At 45.5% G+C, this 24,689-nt stretch overlaps 1 protein-coding gene and 1 non-coding gene across 7 annotated transcripts in view; both read right to left on the reverse strand.

The window, feature by feature from the left end:
- The window catches only part of AZIN2 (antizyme inhibitor 2), a 43,144-nt gene that overhangs the window by 8,087 nt on the left and 10,368 nt on the right, over positions 1-24,689 (reverse strand). For 5 of the 6 annotated variants that reach the window (XM_036065244.2, XM_036065248.2, XM_036065247.2 and 2 more), the window contains 5 exons: positions 20,822-20,994; positions 19,734-19,868; positions 18,788-18,953; positions 17,455-17,617; positions 16,132-16,244 (listed from right to left, as the gene is read on the reverse strand). In XM_036065244.2, coding sequence (XP_035921137.1) covers positions 16,132-16,244; positions 17,455-17,617; positions 18,788-18,953; positions 19,734-19,868; positions 20,822-20,994 — 750 coding nt within the window. The remainder of the gene's footprint in view (positions 1-16,131; positions 16,245-17,454; positions 17,618-18,787; positions 18,954-19,733; positions 19,869-20,821; positions 20,995-24,689) is intronic. The other variant, XM_036065246.2, reaches the window with a different exon arrangement.
- LOC118518487 (U6 spliceosomal RNA) lies at positions 8,630-8,734 on the reverse strand. The gene has a single exon (XR_004908648.1). It is a non-coding gene; the product is annotated as a U6 spliceosomal RNA (small nuclear RNA).

Here is a 24,689-nt window from a genome sequence, read left to right on the forward strand (position 1 = left end):
AATAAATATTCCAAAAGCATGTGGCAACAGGCTTATTAAGTCTTAGCTCTTTTTAATGAGTGTGAAAACTGAGTGGAAGCGGACAAGCCTCTGTAAAAATACAAGCTGCCCAATCTGCTACCAGGCCCTCTCCCTGAGAGAGGGCAGGGAGTTTACAGAGCATGCCCACCATTGCCTCACACCACATCTGGGAGGCAGCTGCAGATCCCATTTTACAGATGAGAAAAGTCAGAGAATGGAAGTGACCAGCTCTAGGTTCTGGAGGGAGTTAGTAGCAGAACTCCCGAGTGGTCCCAGACAAGGGGCCTCCTCGCTGCACCAACTGGCTGCCCTCCTCAAACAGGCCCAATAAGTGAGTGGATCCACACAAGAAACAAGGTCAAACATTTAAAATATCTTCTGGCCCTGATGGAGTCCTTAAATAATTCCCCAACTTTTAAAGAATAAGTCAATAATCCCTATTCTACATAAGGAGCACAAAAATATTTTAAAAAGAAAAAAATGGAGTGAACCAGGGCAGCACATAAAAAGGAAAGAAAAAAGAACAAAAACATATGGACAGAATTTAACTTGTGAACATACAGGAAAATCTGAAATGAAACCGTAACTAACCAAATCTGCACTCCTAGCCAAAGATTCACCTTCAGTGATTTACCTCTATATGGAACAATATGGACAATTTACCCCTTTGGAAGACAGGAACAATATGAGCAAGGTGACCCCTGGCTTCATCATAATATGGAAAATATAAGTCTACAATTCAAATCTAATTTTCCCAGTACATGTCAATATGGCATTCAATAGCCTATAGCATCTATTCCTGATTAAAACTACAGACAAAACAAAGTCAAACCCTGCAATGCAGAGAGACTATTTAAAATAAAGAGGCAACTCTAACTTAATGGAAATACGTTAGAATGGCCTCATTTCAGAACCAGAACTAACCTTAGTAATTAAGTTCAGCCCTTCATTTTCCAGATGAAGAAACGGGAGAGACAGGGTCCGAGAGATTAAGTTAACTTGCCTAAAGTTACTCATCAGCTACTATATGGTAAAGTCAGGACTCTAACCCATGTCTTCTGATTACCAAGTCTGAAGATTTCTGTCACCATTCCTATTTTATATATCATGAGAAATGTGGTCAATAGCTATTGGGGGGGGGGGAAGAAACAAAAAGGTATAATATATAGAAAATGAAAAAAATATACATTGCAGATGACATGTTCGCCTACCTGAAAAATCCAAAGGGAAGGGGTAGTTTTGGGGGGAAATCAGTGAGTCTCAACATGCAAGCCATTGTCTCAGCTCAGAAACACAGGGAAATGTTTCCACTCACGATAGTAATGAAAGCATTATGTTATTAAATTCTTGGATGTACTTGAGCCACAATAACTTATTCAAAGAAAATAAGAAAACCTTAATGAGAGAAATAAAATACAAGAACTCTACCTCTAGCTGGAAAAACTTAATAAAGCAAAAAGAATTCTCCCCAATTTAATAAATAGATTAAGTAGGCTATTACTAATTAAAATCCTCAAGATATTTTTCTGAATGTTAGAAGTGGCATGATAAAAGAATAAATGTGAGGGGCGCCTGGGTGGCTCAGTCATTGAGTGTCTGCCTTCGGCTCAGGTCATGATCCCAGGGTCCTGGGATCGAGCCCCACATCGGGCTCCCTGCTCAGCGGGAAGCCTGCTTCTCTCTCTCCCACTTATCCTGCTTGTGTTCTCTCTCTGGCTGTCTCTCTCTGTCAAATAAATAAATAAAATCTTAAAAAAAAAAAAAGAATAAATGTGAGCCTATCAAAGAATACTAATAAGCAATAATGACAGACTCAATTTTTGTCAAATATTTAATTCCTACAAAAATATTTGTACCACATGTAAGATATAAAGAATAACAATAAAATGAATATCTGTGTACCCACCACTGGCTAAATAAATATAAAATTTCCAAGATCTTTGGAACTCCCATGTGGTCTACCCCAATGACATGCTGCTTCCCTAACCCCTCCAGAGGTACCTATTATCCTGAATTTTGTTTTCATTATTCTCCTGCTCTGTTTGGCACAATATTTAGTACACTTTTGAAATTTGTGTAAAATGAAATTATAGAGTACGTAATCTCTGCAACTTGCTTTTTTTGTTGTTGAAACCCACATTCCCAAGATTCATCCAATATATGTAGCCATAATTCACAATATGCTGCATCGAATTCATTATATGGAACACACCGTAATTTATTTATTACCCTGCCAACAAATGTTAATGTTGTTTCCAATGTTTTATATTCTAAAAATAGCTCCTGTGAACATTCTTATATATATCCTCAAATACACATGCCAAGAGTTTCTTTTCAATATATATCTAAGAACTTGCTGGAAGGTAGGGTATACACATGTCTAACTTTATGAGTAATGCCAACTTGTTTCCCAAAATAGAAATAGCAACTCCTACCTGCCAGTGTCTAAGAGATCCAACTACTCTATACCCTCACCAACTCTTGATATTGTCATGCCTTTAATTTTTTTCTAATCTAGTCAGTAGAAAATGGTGTCTCCTTTTCATTTGAATTTATGTTTCCTTGATTACCAACAAGGTTGAGCACTTTTTCATTTTCTTTTTTTCTTTTTTTTAAGATTTTATTTATTTATTTGACAGAGAGAGGGAGAGACAGCAAGAGAGGGAGCACAAGTAGGGGGAGCGGGAGAGGGAGAAGCAGGCTTCCCGCTGAGCAGGGAGCCCAATGCGGGGCTCAATCCCAGGACCCTGGGATCATGCATGACCTGAGCCAAAGGCAGATGCTTAACGACTCAGCCACCCAGGCACCCCAACTTTTTCATTTTCTATTTGGATTTCCTCTCCTGTGAACTGCCTATTAAAGTCTTATGTCTATATTTCTATTGCTTTCTATTTTTTACTGCTTTTCTTCTTATTTTCTTAAGATTGTTGTGTAAGAATCCTTTATATCGGGTCATGATCTCGGGGTCCTAGGATCGAGTCCCACATCAGGCTCTCTGCTCAGCGGGGAGTCTGCTTCTCCCTCTCACTCTCCTTCAGTGTGCTCTCTCTCTCTCTCTCTCAAATAAATAAAATACTAAAAAAAAAAAAAAAAGAATCCTTCATAAACTCTGTGTACTGATCCCTTATCCAGTTGTATATGTGTTTCCATATTTTCTCCCAGGGTGTGATTGCCTCTTTCCTTTTGCTAACAGATGAACAGAGGCTCTTCATTTTAATGTAGACAGACATCAGTCTTTTCCTTTTTTGGTTTGTAAGAGATTCTTTACTGTTCTTCCCTGTTTTAAGGTCAAACAGATATTCTCCTATATGGGTGTCTGGGATTTATATTCACATGTGCATTGAGATAGGGATTCAACTTCATTTTTTGCATGTGGACAATCAGGTGTCCCAGGATCATATATTAAACAATCCCCAGTGATCTGCTTTGCAAGCCCTGTTGAAAATCAAGTTTCTAGATATATATGGGTTTTTCCTGTGCTCTCAACTATGTTCTTTGTCTATTTTTTTATGCTGGTATCTAAAATAAACCATTTTAATTACCTTCAATGTTGGCAATTATATTATCTACTTATATAGATACATATTTCTATTACATATAATCTATTATCCATTATATTATCTATATTTATTATCTTATGGTTACTCTAAACATATACATTTTAACATGCATGCCTAACTTTAAGTCTAAAATTAATCAATATCTTCCTCTCAGTTAAAAAACTGACAACACCAGCTTGGTTCCTTTACCTCCCAATTTATATTCTATTGCTGTCCAGTGTTTTAGTTGATCTTATTTGTGGCAGAGGCTGCTAATTGCCTACCCCAGCAATTCCAACCCTCCATTTTTGCTAGGCACATGACCACCTAGAATAAAGACCATGTTTGCTAACTTTCCTTGCAGGTAGTTATGGCCATGGGACTAAGATCTTAGCCCAATGGCTATGGGATAAGAACATAAGTATTATGTGGCTACTTTCAGGAAGTTTCCTTAAAAGACAACTGGCACATGGGCTTCACCTCTTCCTTCCTTCCTATAATGACTGGCACTTCGTGTTGTACCTAGCACGATGAGGCTGACTCATCTTGCTAGGTACAACTGCAAGCAATGTGGTTCCACGTGACTTTAAACCACTATACCAGCTCAGAATTGCCTGTATTGAGACATTTACATAAGAGTGAAATAAGCCTCGATAGGGGCGCCTGGGTGGCTCAGTCGTTAAGTGTCTGCCTTCGGCTCAGGTCATGATCCCAGGGTTCTGGGATCGAGCCCCGCATCGGGCTCCCTGCTCAGCGGGAAGCCTGCTTCTCCCTCTCCCACTCCCGCTGCTTGTGTTCCCTCTCTCACTGTGTCTTTCTCTGTCAAATAAATAAATAAAATCTTAAAAAAAAAAAAAAAAAGAAATAAGCCTCGATATCTTGCTCAAGTCATGTATTTGGGATCTGCTACTCACAGCTGAACCTAATCATAATTGAAAACTTTTTTTTAAGATTTTATTTATTTATTTGACAGAGAGAGAGAGAAAGGGAGCACAAGCTGGGGGAGTGGCAGACAGAGGGAGAGGGAGAAGCAGGCTTCCTGCTGAGCAAGGAACCTGATGTGGGGCTCGATCCCAGGACCCCAGGATCATGACCTGAGCTGAAGGCAGACGCTTCACCAAATGAGTCACCCAGATTCCCCTGAAAATTGTTTTTAACCCCATGAATTAAATGTTATTGGTGGTGGTGGTGGTGACAGTCAGTGATCCTTTGGATGTACCCACATATTTAGCTATCTTTGGTCACCATTCCTTCTTGCAACACAGACCATTCCTCTGGAATCATTTTCCTTATACCCGAAATATATCCTTTAGATTTTCTGTTAAGGAAGCTCTGTCTCTCAGTATTTGCTTGTCTGAAAATGCCTACATTTCATACTCATTCTTGAAAAACATTTTGCTGGAGACAAAATTCTAGGTTGATATATTAAAGCTGCTATTCCAGTATCTCCTACCTTCCATTGTTATGGGAGAAAAGCTCTAAGTCTGTCATTCTTCTACAGGTAGTCTTCTATCTGTCTCATTAGTCTCACTAGTTTTAAGATCTTCTCTTTTTCTTTGGTGTTCAGTTTCACTAATATGTTGTCTAAGTGTGGGATTTGTTGGATTTCCTAAATCTGAAGATAGGTCTTCCTCTCTCCCATCTATTGACTCTCTGCCAGTTATTAACTTTTTGCCTCTCAGTCCCAATCCACCCTTCTTTGTCTTGCTTTGTGGTACTGGAGCTGAACCCTATAGACATTCCTTCTTTGCCAGGTAGCTCTATGTTAGGCTTTGTCAACAGAAGTTGCTAGAAAGACATATCAGGAAGAAGAGACTTCCCTCTTTCAGTGTGCTGTTTCCCGTGTGGCTTCTATGGCTCAGCATATGAGGGTCTGGTAGCCTTCACCTCAGCAGTCCACACAGTTCAGCCTTGGCCCACACCCTCCAGCAAGCTTCCCTTCCACTCAGCAGCAGGCTGCTCCTATGATCCAGTTGTGCTGGGCACCCTCTGACAAGTTACTTTGCCACTGGCAGGCTGCATGTCTCTGTGACAGTCACAGCCTTTCGTCAAAGGTTTCAACCTCAGCCTTGCAGGGAGGAGCTCTCCTCTAAGTTACTTCCTTGTTCACTCTCCATTACCAGCAGTAGTAACTGCTTTTGCCCCTTTTAGTAATCAACCACCTTTAAAGTTGACAATTCTTTATATTAAAATTTGCCTGCTCAAATTACTGGTATGGTTTCTGTATCCTCATGCAATCTCTTCCTGAAACTCTAATTAGACATTGTGTCTGATGTGTGCTCATTCTGTCTGCCATTTCCCGTGCCTTTCTTATTTTTTATCTCCCTGTCTTTGTGCTACATTGGCATCAGTTCTTTGGGTCTATCTTCCCACTCTCTAATTTTCTCTTCAACTGTCTCTAATAGCTTGCTTACTCTGTGCACTCTTTCAATTTTCATATTTTTTTATTTTTAGAAGCTCTATTTAATCCTTTTAAAAATCTGCTGGAGAGGTGCCTGGGTGGTTCAGCTGGTTAATCAGCCGACTCTTGATCTCAACTCAGGTCTTGATCTCAGGGTCATAAGTTCAAGCCCCGAGTTGGGCTCCATGCTTGGCGTGGAGCCTACTTCAAAAAAAATCTGCTAGAACATATTTTTATATTTGTTTATTCTTTGACCACATTTTCTTTTTTTTTTTTTTAAGCGAGAGCACACAAGTTGGGGAGGAGGGGCAGAAGGAGAGGGAGAGAGAATTTTAAGCAGGCTCCAGGTCCAGCATGGAGCCCGATGCGGAGTTCAATGTGGACCTGATCTCATGACCCTGAGATCATGACCTGAACCAAAATCAAGAGTTGGAGGCTTAACCAACTAAGCTACCCAGGTACCCCTTGGTCACATTTTCAATTTCTTATTTCTTTAAACATTGTAAACATTGTTTTATCTTTAACATCTGATAATTCTAATACATGAAATAATTGCAGGTCTGGTTCTGCTGTTTCTTACTTCTGCAGGTTTGCCCTCATGGTGACCTGGTTCTTTGTGTTTTGTGATTTTTGACTGTAAGCCCATGTACTTTGGCACTTTACTTGTGAGAATTCTTAGAAGTCTAGGCTGAAGATTTCCACTCCAGAGAGATGTTGTGTTTGCTTCTGCAAGATAAAATAAATTCTAGCCTTGAGGTTTTTCAGACAACACAGTTAATATGAATTTAGACAACAAACCCGAGAAAAGGCTAGCTTATGGCTGTAAAGTCTCAATTTTATGCCCTCTTCCAACCACTACCAAGATCTAAAAGACATGGGTTTTGTGGGGTTTTTGTTTGTTTGTTTGTTTGTTTGTTTGCTGTCCTCCTCTGTGGGATAGGTGTTTTTCTGGTTTCCCCTTACACTAATGATGATGTCCTTTTGGGAGGTTCCTAGCTTTATGCTAGGGATCGTATCAGACTCCCCATCCTGACTGAGCCCCTAGGAACCCATGCAGCTATCAAAGCTGAAGATCAATGCCACAAAGGTTCAGCATACACTCCCAGAGAGAAAGCCAGTTTCAGAGTTAGGTTTTCTCTCTGGGTTAATGAATTCATTTACCACATATTTGAATAGTCACGATTTTACATGCTTGCAACACACTAGTGAACCAAGTAGACAAAGTCCTTGTCTTCATAGTGTTTACAGTGCAGCAGGAGGGAGGCGAACAACAAAATAAAGAAGTAAATTAGGAGATAATAAGTGGCACTGCATAAAAGAAAGAACAGAGCGGGGGGAGGGGCAGGTGGCAGGATTAAATAAAGCATAGGCCTCACTGAGAAGATGACCTTCAGGCAAAGATGCAAAGGAGGTCAAGGAGTGAGCCTGGGTGGTACCTGGAAGAAAGATGATCCAGGCAGAAGGAAAAGCTGGTGCAAAGATGCAAAGGCAGGACAGTGCCTGGGGGAGCTCGAGGAACTGCAGGGAGGCTGCCATGACTGATGGGATGAGCAGGAGGGAGAGTGGGGAGGGAGGGAATCAGAGAGGAGACGGGGCAGATCACAAAGGGCCTTAGAAGCCCTCGGAGGACTTTGGCTTTAATTTGGAGTGAGACGGGAGCCAGCACAGGGTTTTAGGCAGTTTTAATAAAACTAGACATGATTTGACTTACATTTTAAAAGAATCCCTCTGGCTAGTGGGTGGAGAATAGGCTGCCTTTTACTCTAAGTGGAGATGCCTGCTTTCACTTAATTTTGACCTCTGAAGGATCCCCCCCTTTCTTGTAAGGCAGGATACAGTCTTCTTTGTTGTCAGTGGGGAGGCTGTTCAGAGTATCTAGACTGCCACATTGCTGGAAATAGAAGGCACCCTACCGGTTTTCTAAACACAGCACAAAGCTATTGCCAAAATGCTACGGAATATGCCAAACAAAGAAAAAAAAAATATCAAAAGGACAGGATAAAGACAAGAGATGAAAAAAATAAAACCAGTGTACATTATGGCAAAGCAGTAATAAAACAAAAAAGCATTAGAGATCATTACTTAAGAATTCTTAAGACAAGAACTAACCAGATCCACGCTTGACAAATGCTATTGCAGTATACTCAAAACAGAGTCACACTTTGTAACCACAAATCACTAGAATAAAATACAATAGCAAGTAAGAAAGCCCAATCCTGTCAACAGAGAGAGAGGCTCTGGACAGAGTGGAGTGATGGAAGCTTGTACTCTGAAATTTGGTTCCCAAGATTCTTATAAAACTCCTGGGGTACTTGCCCCATCTGGGTCCCTCCCCACACCCAACTCTACCTTGCATTTATAAAGTGCCATTACACAGTTACTAAATTGTATCTTTAACCCTAAATATATGTCATTTTAGACCACTCAATCAACATTTAAAGTGTTTATATATTAAAAAGTTCACCTAAATATCCGTATTTAAAGAAAACCACATCTCCCAATATGTTTTTTTAAAAGTTAAAAACAATGTGTACTATGACACTTTAAAAAAAAAGGAATCAAAGTAAATTTTAACAATAATCATCTCTGTATGGTGGGATTAAGGGATCACTTTATATGGCTGTTTGTACTAGATTTTCCCCAATTAACATTCCCTCTCTCTCTTTTTTAATTTATAGGACACTTCACAAATTTGCATATCATCCTTGCACAGGGGCCATGCTAATCTTCTGTTTCGTTCCAATTTTAGTATATGTGCTGCCGAAGCAAGCACTACACATTCTATTTCTACAATAGAAAAAATATGTATAAAATAAAGGCAATCTATAACTTGCAGAGCACAAAAGGTAAAGAGGGACAAATTCCCTCACTATTAATTGCAGAGCACTTAGTGAAGACACATGATAGTATGTTGAAACTTCTATGAAAGAATAACAAAGAATCACAAAACTAGAATAAAACCAACCGATTGACCAAAAAAAACTATTTGTATCAAATACTATATGAAATACACACACATATCCATATGCAAGCTTATCTTCATTTGTAAGAAAAAACTCTAAATTAGGTAAATGGAGAATATAAAAAGATATTGACATCAAAGGAAATAAAACAATAAACAAAATGCTTTATCCTTGTCAAGAAGACAGAAATGAAAGAAATACTGAGGTATATACCATTTCAGATAAATTAGCCAACAAGAAAAAGTCACAGCGTGCACTGCTAGTGAGCTTACTACGAAATGAGCACAGCTGCTAACAGTATAGACTGGGCCAAGCTTTGAGGAAAACAATCTGGCAATATGTATCAAGAGACCTAAAAGTGCTCATATCTTTTTACCTGGTAATCCTATTCTAGGGACTCATTATAAGAAAAGAGTTTTTTAAAGGGAACCCACTTTCAGTCTGTAACTTGAGCCAGCCATGCAAAGAGACTCACAAAGCACATCCTAGGCGGAGGTAATACTCATGGATACATGAATGAACATAACCAAAAATTAGCGATGTTCAGGGCGCCTGGGTGACTCAGTTGGTTAAGCGTCCAACTCTTGGTTTGGGCACAGGTCATGATCTCAGGGTCGAGGGATCGAGTCCTGCATCAGGCTCTGTGCTTAGCAGGGAGTCTGCTTCCCCTCTCCCTCTCCCGTCGTCCCTCCCCCCTCTCTCTCCATTAGCAATATCCAAATGCCCAGTGATGGGAAGATTTTATCTGGAGGCAATAATTTTATAGGAAAGTAGTTAAGAGCTTGTTCTCCAGTGACACCCAGATAATTGAAGGCAAATAAGCCATGCACCATACCCCCAAGCAGCTCCCAGGCTGCAGTTTAAAAATTGTACCCTTCATTAGCGTGCGACTTTGAGCAAGTTGCTTCACCACCCCATGCCTCAGTTTTCTCATCTGTAAAATGGGTCTGATAACAGCATCCACCGTATAGGATTATTATAAAGATTACATGAGTAATGCCATGTGAAGTGCTTCATACAGCATGTGCTACAGTAAGTACACGGTGGCTTCAGCCGCCACCACTGAGCATGAGGCTTGCAGCCATGCACCACTCGGTGTGTCTGGTGAAAGAGGGGTGACATTATGGATAAATTAGGGTAGAAGACTGCAGAACTTCTCCCTCCTTTGTTCCTCTAAAATTTTAGGTTGCTCCCATAATTTTTAAAGATTGATTCCATTCCAACATAGAGCACCTACTATGTGCCAGGTCCTGTACTGGGGAAACAGCTTCTGCCTTCAAGGGGCTCACAGTATAGTGGGTGATCCATTCATTCATCATTCATTCAACAAGTAGTTATCGAGCACCTACTTATGGACGAGGCGCTGCGCCAGGTGCTGGGAATGCAGAGGTAATGAGTAGACAAAGTGGCCGCCCCCACAGAGCCTGTGTGCTAGTGGGGAAGGCAGATGATAAGCAAGGAAACAAAACCAAATAAGAATAATCACAGATTCTGACACATTATGAAGAAAATCAACAGGGTGACAATATTATCTGATGGGGAGAAGCAAGCCCTCTTGAGAGAGAGCAGTCAGGAAAGGTTTCCCCAAAGAGGTGACATCTGACCTAAGACATATCAGAAAAGAATAAGGAAATCAACTCAGGAGCAAGGGGAAGAGCCTTCGGGCAGGTGAATACAATGGTCCGTAGGGCTGAAGGAGCTCAGGTGTTCCAGGAGCAGAAAGGAGGCCACTGGGACTGGAGCAGGTGAGTGAGGGGCTCAGTGGGGACAGATGCAGCTAAAGATATGGGCAGGAGCCTTGCCAGCCAGGGTGAGGGGTCTGGATTCTATTCTGAGAGTAACAGGGAGCCACCGAAAGTTTTAAGCAGAGGAGAGATATGATCTTTGGGTATTTAAAAAAATCACTGTGTCTACAGTGTAGAAAATAGACAGTAGGAAGGCAGGAGTCGGGGCGAGAAGACCAGTGAGTGATTGCCACACTAGCCCAGGAAGGGGTGATGGCATCTTGTGCCCTGCCATGGTGGCAGGGAAGAAATTAGATGGATTCCGGGCGCCTGGGTGGCTCAGTCGTTAAGCGTCTGCCTTCGGCTCAGGTCATGATCCCAGAGTCCTGGGATCGAGCCCCGCATCGGGCTCCCTGCTCGGCGGGAAGCCTGCTTCTCCCTCTCCCACTTCCCCTGCTTGTGTTCCTGCTCTTGCTCTCTCTCTCTCTGTCAAATAAATAAATAAAATCTTTAAAAAAAAAAAAGAAATTAGATGGATTCCAAGTGTATTTTGGAATTAGACTGAAAAATTGCAGGTGAACTGCGTGTGGGAAGAGAAGAAAGCAAGAATCGAGAATAATGCCAAAGTGTTACAGCTTGAACAGCTGGCTGGCTGGCTGTGCTGTTTGCTGAGAGAAAACTGCGCGAAGGAAAAAGTTTGGGTTGGAAATCAAGAGTTCATTTCTGAACAAGTTAAATTTGAGTGCCTGTGAGACATCCAGTAGAAATGGCAAGTGGGTAGGTGGATACACGAGTCTGGAGCTCAGGGGAACGGTCCAGACCAGAGAAATAAATTTGAAAATGATTGAGACTGTAGGAGATATTGAAAGCCTCAGCCTGGAAGAGCTCACCTAGGAAATGCGTGCAGGCAGAGAAGAGGATCACGAATGGAGGCCTGAGAGTCAACATTCAGGGGGTGAAGCCACGGGGGACGTGCCAGAGAGGCAAGGTAAGAATGACAGAGGAGGAGGCAAGGCCAAGAGCATGAAGGTGGAGGAAGATCAGTTGCTGAAGACAGAAGTGCCCCTTCTGGGCTGGCCACACACAAGGAACCTTCAAGAGCATCTTCTGTGCGGTTGTGCGATCGATATCCCACTGGAAAAGTTCCAAGAAGGAACGAGAGCTGAGGGAGCAAGGGCAGCGAGCGCAGGCCGCTGGCTGGAGAGCGTTGGACGCGAAGGGCAGTAACTGAAGGGAAGGTTACAAAGTCTCTGACAGAAGAGAAAATATGTATGTCCAATAAATGTACAAAGATATCCGACTTCATTAGTAATCAGGGACATGCACATCAAGACAGGAGAAACCATCTCACATCCATTCAATCGGGAGAATGTTTGAAGTCTGACAATGCCAAGCGTTGGGGAAAACGTGGATCTACCCAGCCTCTCCCGGGGGAACCCCAAGTGGTACAACCACTTTGGAAAACTGTCTGGCACTGTCTCATGAGGCGGAACAATCATGTGCTCTGTCTATGCCCAGCGACTCCACAGAGTCACAAACGAGAATATTCAGAGCGGCAGATCTCACAGTAGTGAAGACCTAGAAACAGCCCAGCACCTGGAGAGGAAAGTGGACGGCCGGCCACAGCATGCTCACCGACAGGGTGAAACAGCAGTCCAAGGATGGGCCTCAGGTACACACAGCAGCGGTGGTGCATCTTAGACTGTGACAGCACGATTTTTAAGAAGTCCAAAAAGGGGGGCGCCTGGGTGGCTCAGTCGTTAAGCGTCTGCCTTCAGCTCAGGTCATGATCCCAGGGTCCTGGGATCGAGTCCTGATCAGCGGGGAGCCTGCTTCTCCCTCTCCCACTCCCCCTGCTTGTGTTCCCTCTCTTGCTGTCTCTCTATCAAATAAATAAATAAACAGGGGCACTTGGGTGGCTCAGTTGTTAAGTGTCTGCCTTCGGCTCAGGTCATGATCCCAGGGTCCTGGGATTGAGCCCCGCATCAGGCTCCCTGCTCAGCAGGAAGCCTGCTTCCCCCTCTCCCACTCCCCCTGCTTGTGTTCCCTCTCTCACTGTGTCTCTCTCTGTCAAATAAATAAATAAAATCGTTAAAATAAATAAATAAATAAATAAATAAATAAATAAATAAAAATCTTAAAAAAAAAATTTAAAAAAAGAAGTCCAAAAAGGTTACATCATTAGAACAGCCTTTTTGTAAAGTTAAAAAAAAAAAAAAAACAAATTATAAATACATTGAGGAATAAACTTTGATGTGACAAAACTACATGAAAGAAGCCATACAAATGGCAAAAAGGCACATGAAAAGAGGCTCAACATCATTAATCATAAAAGAAATACAAGTCAAAACCACAGTGAAATGTCACCTCACACCTGTTAGGATGGCTGTTAGCAAAAAAAAACAAAAGACGACCGGTGTTGACAAGGTCGTGGAGGAACTGGAACCCCGGTATGCTGCCGGAGGGAATGCAGCATGATGCGGACGCTGTGGAAAACAGGATGGTACTTCCTCAAAAAATTCAGCGTGATCCAGCAATTCTACTTCTGGGTATTCCCCCAAAAGAATTGAAATCAAGATCTCTAAGAGGGATAAGCACTCCCGTGTTCATCGCAGCACTATTAACAGCTGCCAAGACCTAAATGTCCATGGATGGATGAATGGATTAAAAAAATGCAGCATATCTGTATCATGGAACATGATCAGCCTTATCAAAGAAGGAAATCCTGCAACATGCAGCAGCATGAATGAACGTTGAGGACATTATGCTAACTGAAATGAGCTAGTCACAGAAGGACACACACTGCATGCTTGCATTTATATGAGGTATCTAATAGTCAAACTCATGGAACAAAGAATAGAAGTATGGGTGCTGGGGGTTGATGGGAGGGCGAAATGGGAAGTTGATAATCAAAGGACATAAAGTTTCCACTCTACAAGATGAACAAGTTCTAGAGATCTGCTATAGCCCACCCTGTAGCTAATAGTACAGGATCATACACTTAACCATCTGTTACAAGAGTAGATCTTAATGTTAAGTATTCTTACCGCAATAGAAAAAAAAAACTATATTTAAAAAAAAAAGAAAAAACCTATATGAAAAAAATGGTAACAGATGAGTCTAAATCGTGGGTACTTTGCATGGGAAGAGACAAAGGAATGAGGCAGTAAAATGATAAGAATGCTTATTTTACTAAAAAAAAGAAAACAAAGACAAGTCCTCCCATGAAATTACCCCAAAACTGATTAGGAATCTACTGAAACCATGAAATCTAACTATCTAGTTTCAAAGAAATACAGGGCATGGAATAATATATTTGATAACACCGAAGGGAAATCCAGGGAATCCACCAATCAGGAATATCCAGAATGCAGGAAACTTCAGGACCAACAACTCAGTTTCATCAACAAATAATGAAAAAAAAAAAAAAGAGTGAGTTTGGGGAAACCAATAGGTTAAGAGACAGACAATCGACCAAATGTAGTATGTGGACCTTTTTTGGCTGCTGATTTCAGCAAATCAACTAGAAAAACCATTGATGAGGAGGATGACGGGGGATACTATGGAATTGTTCATTTTTAATTTGATAATGGTATTATGATTTTTCTCAAGTCCTTTCCTTTTAAATATATTAAAATATTTTTGAAAAAATTCCAGCAACACTTCTTCTGTAGTTTTCTGTGCTTTTTCATGACACTGTTGTAGCCTGCGTACTGCTCACCACACGCACACGCGCACACGCACACACACACACACCCCTACCCAGCAGGACTGCATTTCCAGAGCGTAGACAATTCTGTCTCACCTACTGGCCTGTGCATGCCTCAGGATAGGGCTTTGCATACTGAGCGTACTCAAATGTTTATTAAATTTTTAAAAAGAAAGAAAGAAAACAAAAAAGAGCCAGGAAGGCTCCAGCGATAAGAAGTATACTTTGAACCAAGAATTGATTATGTTTAATAGGACTTTCTGTGCCTGAGGTCCAAACACAAAGTCCTGGGGAACGAAGAGCAGGGATGCAAAGCTGCCACCATGACTCGTGAAGGGGACCTTCCTTGGAGAAGAAGATGCAGATACCCCCAGCCAGGCTGGGTCCCTCTAACACACACCCAACACAACTGCAGCTAATTTACTGTGTGTGTCGTCAACTGCCTCCACCACTAGACAGGGGCCCCACCCTGGATCTGGTCACATGGCTGGACCTGGTAAGTGGTTGACAGCCCAAAGTATGAAACTTCAACAGCGTCCAGAGGAGGAACAGGACTGATCACAAAGAGGGTCAGTAACATCCTGGTGTCCAAGGCAGGAATACCAACTGGAGATTAATCAAAATGGAGACCCTGAATGGGGGGTGTGGTAATGAGCTGGGCCCACAGTCCTGCTCATCTGAGTTGCTGATGAAGGGAATGCGGAGTGGGTCAGGGACGGCATGTGACAGGAAAAGAGGCACTGGAAGGTGGAGGGGGTCTGGAGGGGGACAGGACCTGGGGAGCAGCTGCCGCCTGCTGTGTGACCTGGGGCTCGGCTGGCCTAGGCCAACCTGGTCCTTTCTCAGTGCGGTCGGATGTGGGAAACCACAAGAATGCAGGCAGGACCGGTGCATCACAGCGGAAAACTGAACTTCTGAGCACATCAGGGAGGCTTAGTCAGACTAGCTGGAGGAAACCACATTGAACAACCCAGCTATGGAACGAGGACATAACCAAGTCATGGCATGGGCAGGTGGAGGTGGAGGTGGAGGGGGGGGCTCCTTCTGCCTGTGATAGATAAGGGGCAGGAAGAGCTACAAAGAGGAGCTGACATTTGAGTGGGTCTTAAAAAACTAGACAGGGTGGAAAAAGAGAGAAAAACAAAAACACACTGAGCGCTCATGATGATCTGGGTGCCCGTTAGGCACTGAAGTTCCCTTCCAGAAAAGGGGCCACACAACAAAGGCCTGGAGATGCGAAACTACAATGGTGTGTCTGATTTTCTTTCCCCTCTTTGTCCATTCCTGTTCCCTTGTCACCCTGGAAAAACCCATTAAAGATGAACTGTTTCTGTTTGCTTCTAGAAATTCACTCCAGGGCTTGATCAGACATGGACGTCAAGATAGATATACTCACAACGCTCGAAAATAGCAAACCAACTACTAGGTTAGATGGATTAAAATACTATGTAGTCTTCAAAAAGCATGTTGTCAAAGGTTAACTGACGGCATGGAAAGAGCTATACCCATACTGAGTGGAAAAAAGCAGTTACAAAACAATACAATCCAACTTTATTTTTAAAAATAGAATACGTTTTTTTAAAGACTAAAAAGAAATCTAATGTTCAAAGAGTCTATCTCTACATGGTGGGATTATGGGTGATCTTCATCATCCCGCCATTTTCTACAATGAATATGTTTTACTTGTTTAAAATGAGATAAAAACACCCCCAGAATGTTATTTAAACACACACACACACACGATTGAAAAGAGGCCCACGTGGGGTAGGCTCACCTTCTGCAGGATGGGGGTAGGGCACGTGTTGTCAAACAGGACCGAGTTGAATATTCCATACACGCCCTCACTGAGGTGGTACACGATGGTCTTGGGGGTGGAACCATTTTCCTCTGTGGGGAGGGGAGGGGTCAGGGGCAGCACAAGCAGCAGTGTGAAGGGGTGGGAGCGGGGTGCTGGCACAATGGGAGGCTCAGCAAGGATGATGGGTAACTGAAGCAAAAAGGCTGCCCCTTCCTCAGCTATGGGATGGGTCCTGCTGCCTCCTATGACATGAGGTTCACGTGGTGCACTCACCCTTGCAGGTGAGCACCCCTGCACAGGACATACTTCCTGCCTGCATCTCAGCCCCTGGATGCCCCAGCAAAGGCCAAAGAGCAGCCCACCCAAATTCGATACCCCAAGAGGTTAAGCCGCTCGCTCAGACTTGCAGCTATAGCAAGTCCTCAGTATGTAAACCCCCCTCACAGCTCCCTCACGGGGCAATGCATGAGCTGAAATGAGAAACCAGGTCTCCCGGCTGGACTAATACGGTAATTACCCAGGTTTATAAAGGAAGCCAGAAGAATGTCATCTCTACACACACACACACACACACACAAGACATTCTACCTGGAGCCCACCACCCCTCCAAATGGATTCTCAGGGGAAGACACACCTCAGCTCTCCTGCCTGGGACCCTGGAGCAGAAGGCTCCAAGATCAGAGCCCCAGACCCCACTCACTCAAGGGGCTGCTGGAAGGACTGATCTCTCTGGAAGGGCGGGGATGAGTGCTGATGCTGCAATGTGGGCAGAGAACCCTGAGTCAGCCCGGCCTGAACTTGAATCCAGGCATTGCCCCTCACCAGCTATGTGACTTTGGGCTAGTGACTCAACTATGTTCTGTCATCTATAAAGTAGGCTTAGACAAATATAAGTTGTCATTAATTATTTTCATTATGTTATGAGCAGCAGTAGGATGAGTATGAGCCTATACTTTGGAGAGGAGACAGACATGGGGTCAAATGCAGGCTGTACTTTTTACTATTAAGCAATTCACTTGTATTCTCTTTGGCTCTCAATTTTCTCATCTGTACAATGGGTTAATAAAGTATCTGTTCTCCCTAAGGTTGTTTTGATCTCAATCTTCATAAAATGTAAACATGCATAGGAAAAACTAACACTAAATAAGTGTCTTGGGGGTAAGGGGACTTGGTTGTAAGTTTCCCTAAAGAAAGGATCCATCCTCCAGATTCCCATCCCCTAAAACCAGACCTTGCTCAGCCAGCCACTGTCCCTAGCTTCGGGAAAAAACGGGGCTCTGCTGCCCACCTGGCACCTACCCTCCCTTCCAGGCTGGTCCAGAAGAACCTCCTTCTTGGCAATGATGCTGACTGCCAAGGTGAAGGCCGAAGTCACATAGTAACGCCCCAGCCTGGCAAGGATGTCCACGCCACAGCCCTCCGGGAAGTACAGGTCCAAGGCTGAGTTGATCACAGAAGCAATCTGGTGGGACAGGGATGGGGGACAATGACATATGTGAAATGGAGGGTTTACATACTGAGGACTTGCTATAGCTGCAACTCTATTTCTTGAAAGCTTCTTTGATTTCAGAAAGAAGCACTTGGCAGCTACTAAGGCCCCAGACTGGGGACTAGAGACAGTTGGTCAGGCTTCCTGACGTAGGAGGCAGACGGAGCTGGGTCAAGACCCTTATGCTTGTGTAAATCACCTTCCTCAACGCCCCCACAATGGGAAGAGGTGTTCTTAACATAATACTTTGTACTCGGGTTCCAGAAGCCCTGATATAGATCTTTCATAAATGACCAATGTGTTAAATGACACATTTTTCACAGAAAATACAGAGAAGAATGAAAATCAAAATCACCCGCAATTCTATCATCCAGATTGTTAATCACTGTTAACTTTTTGGAGTAGTTCCTTTAATTCTTTTTCTATACAAACACTGTTTTTTATTATAAACATGATAAGGCTATACATGTTTTACTCAACAGACTCCGTGAATGATCTCACATGGGAGTCATACGAATGTACCATAATTTAACCACTTCCCGAGTGTTAGACGGACCAGGAAAGTCCACTGGGTTTTTGTTATGAACACTGCTACGATGCTCATCTTTGGGGCTAACTCTTTGCGTCTGTGGGGGATTATTTTCTTAGGGTCAGTCCTGAGATGCGGATGTCCCAGGACTTGGCTCTTATTAGGGAGAGGCGGCCCCTAGTGGTTGGAATGGGAATTGCGGGGGCACATTTTTCTTGATTTCATCTCAGATAGAAAGAAGCAGACAGAAGGTGGGCTTTTCCTTTCCCTGCCCTCCCGTTTGATTTCTCATCAGCTCACCTGAGGGAGAATAGAGCATGCCAGGCCCTCAGAGAGTTTCAGGACTTATGCAAATAGGCCTGGTTAAGCTTCAAATATGTGCATGGACTAGAGTCAGAGAGTGTTGGATGTGTGGCCAGCTCTGCCGTAGACTCAGAAAGTGACATAACCTCAAGGAGCCTCAGTTTGCTCAGCTGTAACATGGGGCTAATAATAAGATGATCCGGGTAAAGCATCAAGCACAGCATGCCGTGCCTGGGACCCACTCAACAGTGCCAGGTATGCCCACCCCACCTCCCGCAGAGCCCAGTACCACACTTCTGACCCCGGGTTACCTCTTCGAATCTCACTTTGGCCGCCTCCAATCCAGGGAAGCCACCGCCAAGGTCCAGGATGTGCATCCCGTGGCCCAGCTCAGCGCCCATTTCAAACACAAGCCGGGCGTCTGCGATGGACTGAGTGTAGGCATGAAGGTCAGGACAGCCGCTGCCGACGTGCAAACTGGGAAGGGAGGAAGACCCTCGGCTTACATGCTGGGCCCCAGGTGCCACCGCCTCAGCCCCCGCCAGGAGCAGCCTTGGACAGGCACAATGGGCAGCATGCCCATTCTGCAGATATAGTGACTGAGGGCCCCAGAGGGTAAATGCATTGCCAAGGGTCACGGGGCAAGTGAGGGGTGGACAAGAGACTAGATCCGAGGTCCCTTAGCACTTGGTGTCCCTCCCATCCCCTCATGCTGCCACTGGGGCTAAGCCTTCTGGGATGAGGAGCAGGGCCCGAGTCAGCCAGGTCCGTACGTTCCTCTCAGTCAGCGCTGTGCTTTCATTTCCCCATCTATAAAGTAGGGATAAGGTCCCACAAGGCTGTGCGATAATGTTCCTGAATCGTTTAGCACAGTGCCTGGCATATCCTAAGCACAGAATAAATGAAAGCTATACTATTAGGTCATTATCACGACTTCGTCCCTATCCCTGCAAGCGAAGAAGCGCAGCAAAGATCTGGCTGCACAACCTTTAGCCTATAATAAGTTGGTATAACTCCTGCAAATCCAGGTACCTCCTGGGGCCTCCTGGGACAAGATCTTCTGGGGAACCATGGGGTTGAGGCAATGGGACACTCCAAACTTTCTTTCCAAAGAGAGGAAACTCTCCAATGGCAGGATTCTAGGCCCAGGGACAGGCCTTCCTTGGAGGCCCTGAGGGAGGTCTCATAGAGAATGGATTCACTCCTGGGAAAGAGGCAGTGGGCCTGACAGGGATGGTGGGGCTTCCGGGCACTCACCTCACCCCCACCACCTCCACGTGGCTCCTCTTGGCATTTTCCAGCAGGTGTCTGCAGGATTTCAGCGACGCTCCAAACTTGAAGCTCAGGGGGCTCAGGGAGTGAGATTCATCGGTAGCAATGCACAGAACCATCCTGAGGAGATACACAGCGCACTTCTGCCGCGTGGACCCCACCCCCCCGACCCCAACCATGTCCTCTCGGAGAACAGGGGTATAAACTCAGAGCCGCCCACCCCACGGGGCCCTCACCCCTTCCTGTCCCTGCACTGCCAGTCAGCCTCCGAGGCCCGTCCCTTCCATTCCCTAAACGTCTCTGGGCCCATCCCGCGGCCCCTGCCCTGGTCCCGACCTCACCAGCTCTCCCCGGCAGCTCCACTTCCTCCGAATCAGCCTCTACACCGGCCAGGCTTTTCCAACTTTTCTTGTATGAGGGGAACCATTTTTTAAACACAGTCTTATTGAGAACCCCAATATCACGTAAAACCGACAAAATGGAAGTTGCTTTGGGTGAACCAGAGTGGCCCCCCCGGCCTCCCCATCACCCCGAGGAGGCCCTCCCTGGAGCCCCCGACGGCATCAGGCGACCACGTGAAAGCCTCAGCCAGAGCAAAACGTCCAGCCCTGACCCCCGCCAAAGCCCCTGTGCATCAGGTCCCTGCCCTGGGACCGTGACCCACCAGCCATCACGGTTGCCCTCACCCCTCGCACAGGGTCTGTTCCGGCCACACCAAATTTCTGCTCATCCCTCACACGCCCCCGGCCGCTTCCGACCTCCTCGCATTCTGTGCTTTGATGTGCTCCGCTAATTCCACTCCCTCCTCAGGCCCACCTTGAAGGCCACCTCCTCCATGCAGCTTTCCTGACCACCCTCCTCTTGCTCCCTCAGCCTGTGACTTTGACCCCCAGAATCTCTGCCTTGGCCCTCATCAGGCCCCGGCTCACTGGGTCCAGTCCAGGAGCGCCCGCCCCAGACTCCTGGGACTGTGGCCGGGTCCAGGGCAGGGTCCTCTGCTCCAGCGCCACTCCTCCCTCCCCCTCTGCCCTCACACTCAGCGCAGCCCTCCCCACGAGTGGTTCTCTGCTTACTTGGCACTGGGGTGGCTCTTTGCCACCTTGGCCAGCTCCACCTCGTTGTCAAAGCTCAGCAGCTGGACCCCATGCTTGGCAGCATACTTGATCTGTGCGATTTGCTTACAGGGGTTGGCGTAGATGATCTTACTGGCAGGGACGCCAATACGCTGGACCAACTCCATCTCTCCCTGTGGGGTCCCAAAGGTGATGGTGAGGAGGCTCAGGGCCTACCAGGCCCACGGAAGTCGAGGAAGCACAAATGAGGGGCAGAGTCATAGCTATGCAGGGGGAGGTCCCTAAGAAGTGGGCCTCATTTGTACACAACAGATATGTGAAAATCAGGACTCACGCCGGTTCACCATTCTTTGACAGACAAGTCTGCCGTAGACAGCTGTGCAGGTGGCGCACTGTACAATTGAGAGGAGGGAGGTCCCATTCATAGAGGATCCACTATAGATTTATATATTTGTTACAACTTCCTGGCAGTAAAGCATCTCAGTCTCACAAATTCAGTATATTCATTATAATAAGTGCCTCAAGGATGGGTACATTTTCTAATTCACTCAAAGACATTACATGGAGTCATGATAGCCCTAACAATAGGCACCTGACACATTTTCCTGACAGATTTAATGTTTAAAGAATATTCCTGGGGCGCCTGGGTGGCTCAGTCATTAAGCATCTGCCTTCGGCTCAGGTCGTGATCCCGGGGTCTTGGGATCGAGTCCCACATTGGGCTCCCTGCTCAGCGGGAAGCCTGCTTCTCCCTCCCCCATTCCCCCTGCTTGTGTTCCCTCTCTCGCTCTGTCTCTGTCAAATAAATAAATAAATAAATCTTTAAAAAATAAATAAATAAAGACTATTCCCTGTTGGGGACACCTGGGTGGCTCTGTCAGTTAAGAATCTGCCTTCAGCTCAAGTCATGATCTCAGGGTCCCTGCACATCAGGGAGTCTGCTTCTCCCTCTCTGTCTGCCCCTCCCCCCACCTGCACATGCTCTCTCTCTCTCTCAAATAAATAAATAAAATCTTAAAAAAAAAAAAAAAAGAATATTCCTTGATGTATTGTAAAGTTCACCAGACCAAGAGTCTTTGACACAGGTCATCCCACATCCCAAGGCCTGCTGTGCGCGTGGCGCTGCACTGGGTGACTCTGGCCAGCCCCTCCGCCCCCAGGGCCTCCTCTTCCTCACCTTTACAGAACACCGTCCCACCTGATTGCTGCATTAATGGTACAGACAAGGATGATGATGAGAGCAACCATTGTCCCTGAGCACCTACCACAAGCAGGCACTGAATGAGATGTCAGTAAACTTCTTCTATAAAGGGCCAGAGAGCAAGTAGTTTATTTAGGCTTGGTGGGCCATATAAGTTCTTTTATTTTTTTTTTTTTAAGATTTTATTTATTTATTTTTAGAGAGAGGGAGAGAGAGAGCACCTCTGAGCTTATGAGCAAGCCACAAGCAGGGAGAGAGGCAGAGGGGCAGAGGGGGAGGCAAAGGGGCAGAGGGGGAGGGAGAGGGGCAGAGGGGGAGGCAGAGGGGCAGAGGGGTAGGGACAGGAAGAGAGAATCCAAAGCAGACTCCATGCCAGGCAGAGAGCCCAGCGTGGAGCTTGATCTCACAACCGTGAGATCATGACCTGAGCCAAAACCAAGAGCCAGACACTCAACGGACTGAGCCACCCAGACGCCCTGGCCATATAGGTTCCATGACATCTATTCAACACTAAGGCAGCCAGACAGGGTGCATGAGTGAACGAGCATGGCTGTGATCCGATAGAACTTGACAGAATCACGCAGTGGCCTGGATCTGGTGACCATCCATCGTCTGCGAACTCTTGCTTTGGATTCACTGCTTTATCTACTCCTTACAGTAACCCCGTCAGAGGGGTCCTGGCTCCGCTCTAGAGAGAAGGAACCTGGTACTCAGCGAGACGACACAGCAGGGAGGAGGCAGACCCAGCTTGCAAAGTCAAGTCTGAGATGATGGAGGGCAGGAAGTCAAGAGGAAGCCTGTTCTGAAACACCATGGGAGACACAGGGCCATCTTTAGCCATCCTGAGTTTCTAATAAGACTAATTTTAATTTTGCAACTTCTCAGCACGGGCTACTTACATGCATTCTCACGTGATGCCTGAACTGCCCCGTGAGGTATGCATTGGCCACACGTTACAGAGGACCACACTGAGTTCAGAGAAGTCCACCTGCCTGCAGAGACACAGCCAGCAAGCAGCAGAGTGGGACGAAGCTGGAGTTGCTGCCCCCACAGCTGGCTTCCAAAGTCCCTGAGTCTGAGTGGATGTGCAAATGCGCTTTTGCTCCCGGCTTCACCATATGAGGTAAGAGGAGGAAGCCACGGTAGCAATCTGGGGCTTGTGATTTAGCTCTGATTAGAAACACTTACACGATAACTAGTGTTATTCACTGAAGGATTTCCATATGCCAGCCATAGCATTAAATATTTTATGTACATCTTTATTTAATCCTCATGATAATTTTATGAGGCAGGAAGCAGAGGCTCAGAGGTGAAGTGACTTGTCCAAAGTCACACAGCTTGTAAGTGGCCCAGCTGGGATTCTAACCCAGGACTGTCAGACTTCAGCACACGAGCTCTTAACCACAGTACTGTGATGGAGAATTCAACCTCGAAGCTGAGCTGACAAGTGTTTCTTGAGCATCCATTGAGATGCCAGGCTCTGTCCTGGTGCTAAAGAAAACAAATGCTGAGTAAAGTAGACAAATTTCTGACCCTGTGGAACTTTCAGGCAGTGGGGAAAATAGGTAAGAACAAATGAGCGATAAATAATGAAGGAGTTACAAACGCAGAGCCCTGAGGAAAAAGCACAGGATACTAGAGAACCGGATGGGGGACCCGGATGTGAGGAGCCAAGGACAGCCTTTCTGAGGGTCAGAAAGTTAAGCTGAGCTCCACAGGAGGCCTCGTCCAGGCCCAGAGGTAAGGAAAGAATGGTTCTGGTAGCAGGAAGCAGTCTGGGCTGAGGGGCTGAGGCAGAATGTGCTCAGCCTGGTCAAGGAACAGGGAACACTGGAGTGACCTGGGCAGAGGGAGCACCACGGGGGAAGATAAGGTTGCAGGGAGGTGGGCAGAGCCAACAGGGAGACCAAGATGGCTGATGTGGATTTATATTTCATCCTGCGAGTCAAGGGAATCCGTTGGAAGGGTTTCAAGGAGGGAAATGGCACAGTCAGATTTGCACTTTAACTGCAAGGTTTAAACGCACATCACTCTGGCTACCATGTGAACACGGACTCAGGAAGGGCCGAGAAGATTCTGGGGGGACTGGTCGCAATCGTCTGGGGTGAGGGAACAGACGGGGGAGAGGTGATCTGGGGCCAGGGCCGGCAAGCCTGGTGGTGGCTGGCTTGTGGGGCTGTCTGACTCCATGCCCAGCAGGCCAAGCAGCCCTTCTCCAAGGGGAAGATGGTGAGCGTGTTGGAACACACCGGGTTCCAGGCGTCCTGTGGGATCCCGGCAGCTGCTGGAGATATAAGGTCTGGGCTGGAGATCAAAATGTGGGAGGTGGCGGCATACTGATGGTATTTACAGTGGTGGGAGGAGATGAAATTCCCTAAGAGGAGGGAGAGTTTACAAGAGAAAGGGAGCCTGAGACAGAATCCAGAGGAGCTCTCTCATTGAGAGAGAGGGAAGTCGGGTACCCAGGACCTGCAGAGAGGGGAGGAAGAAGGACACGTCCAGAAGAGGGGGAACAGCACATAGATTATATATTCTTGTCACGGCACAACCAACAGAATGGGAGAAGATATTTGCAAATGACATATCAGATAAAGGGCTAGTATCCAAAATCTATAAAGAACTTATCAAACTCAACACCCAAAGAACAAATAACCCAATCAAGAAATG

The sequence above is a fragment of the Halichoerus grypus genome, chromosome 5 (assembly GCF_964656455.1).
Source record: "Halichoerus grypus chromosome 5, mHalGry1.hap1.1, whole genome shotgun sequence".
Classification (NCBI taxonomy): Eukaryota; Metazoa; Chordata; class Mammalia; order Carnivora; family Phocidae; genus Halichoerus; species Halichoerus grypus.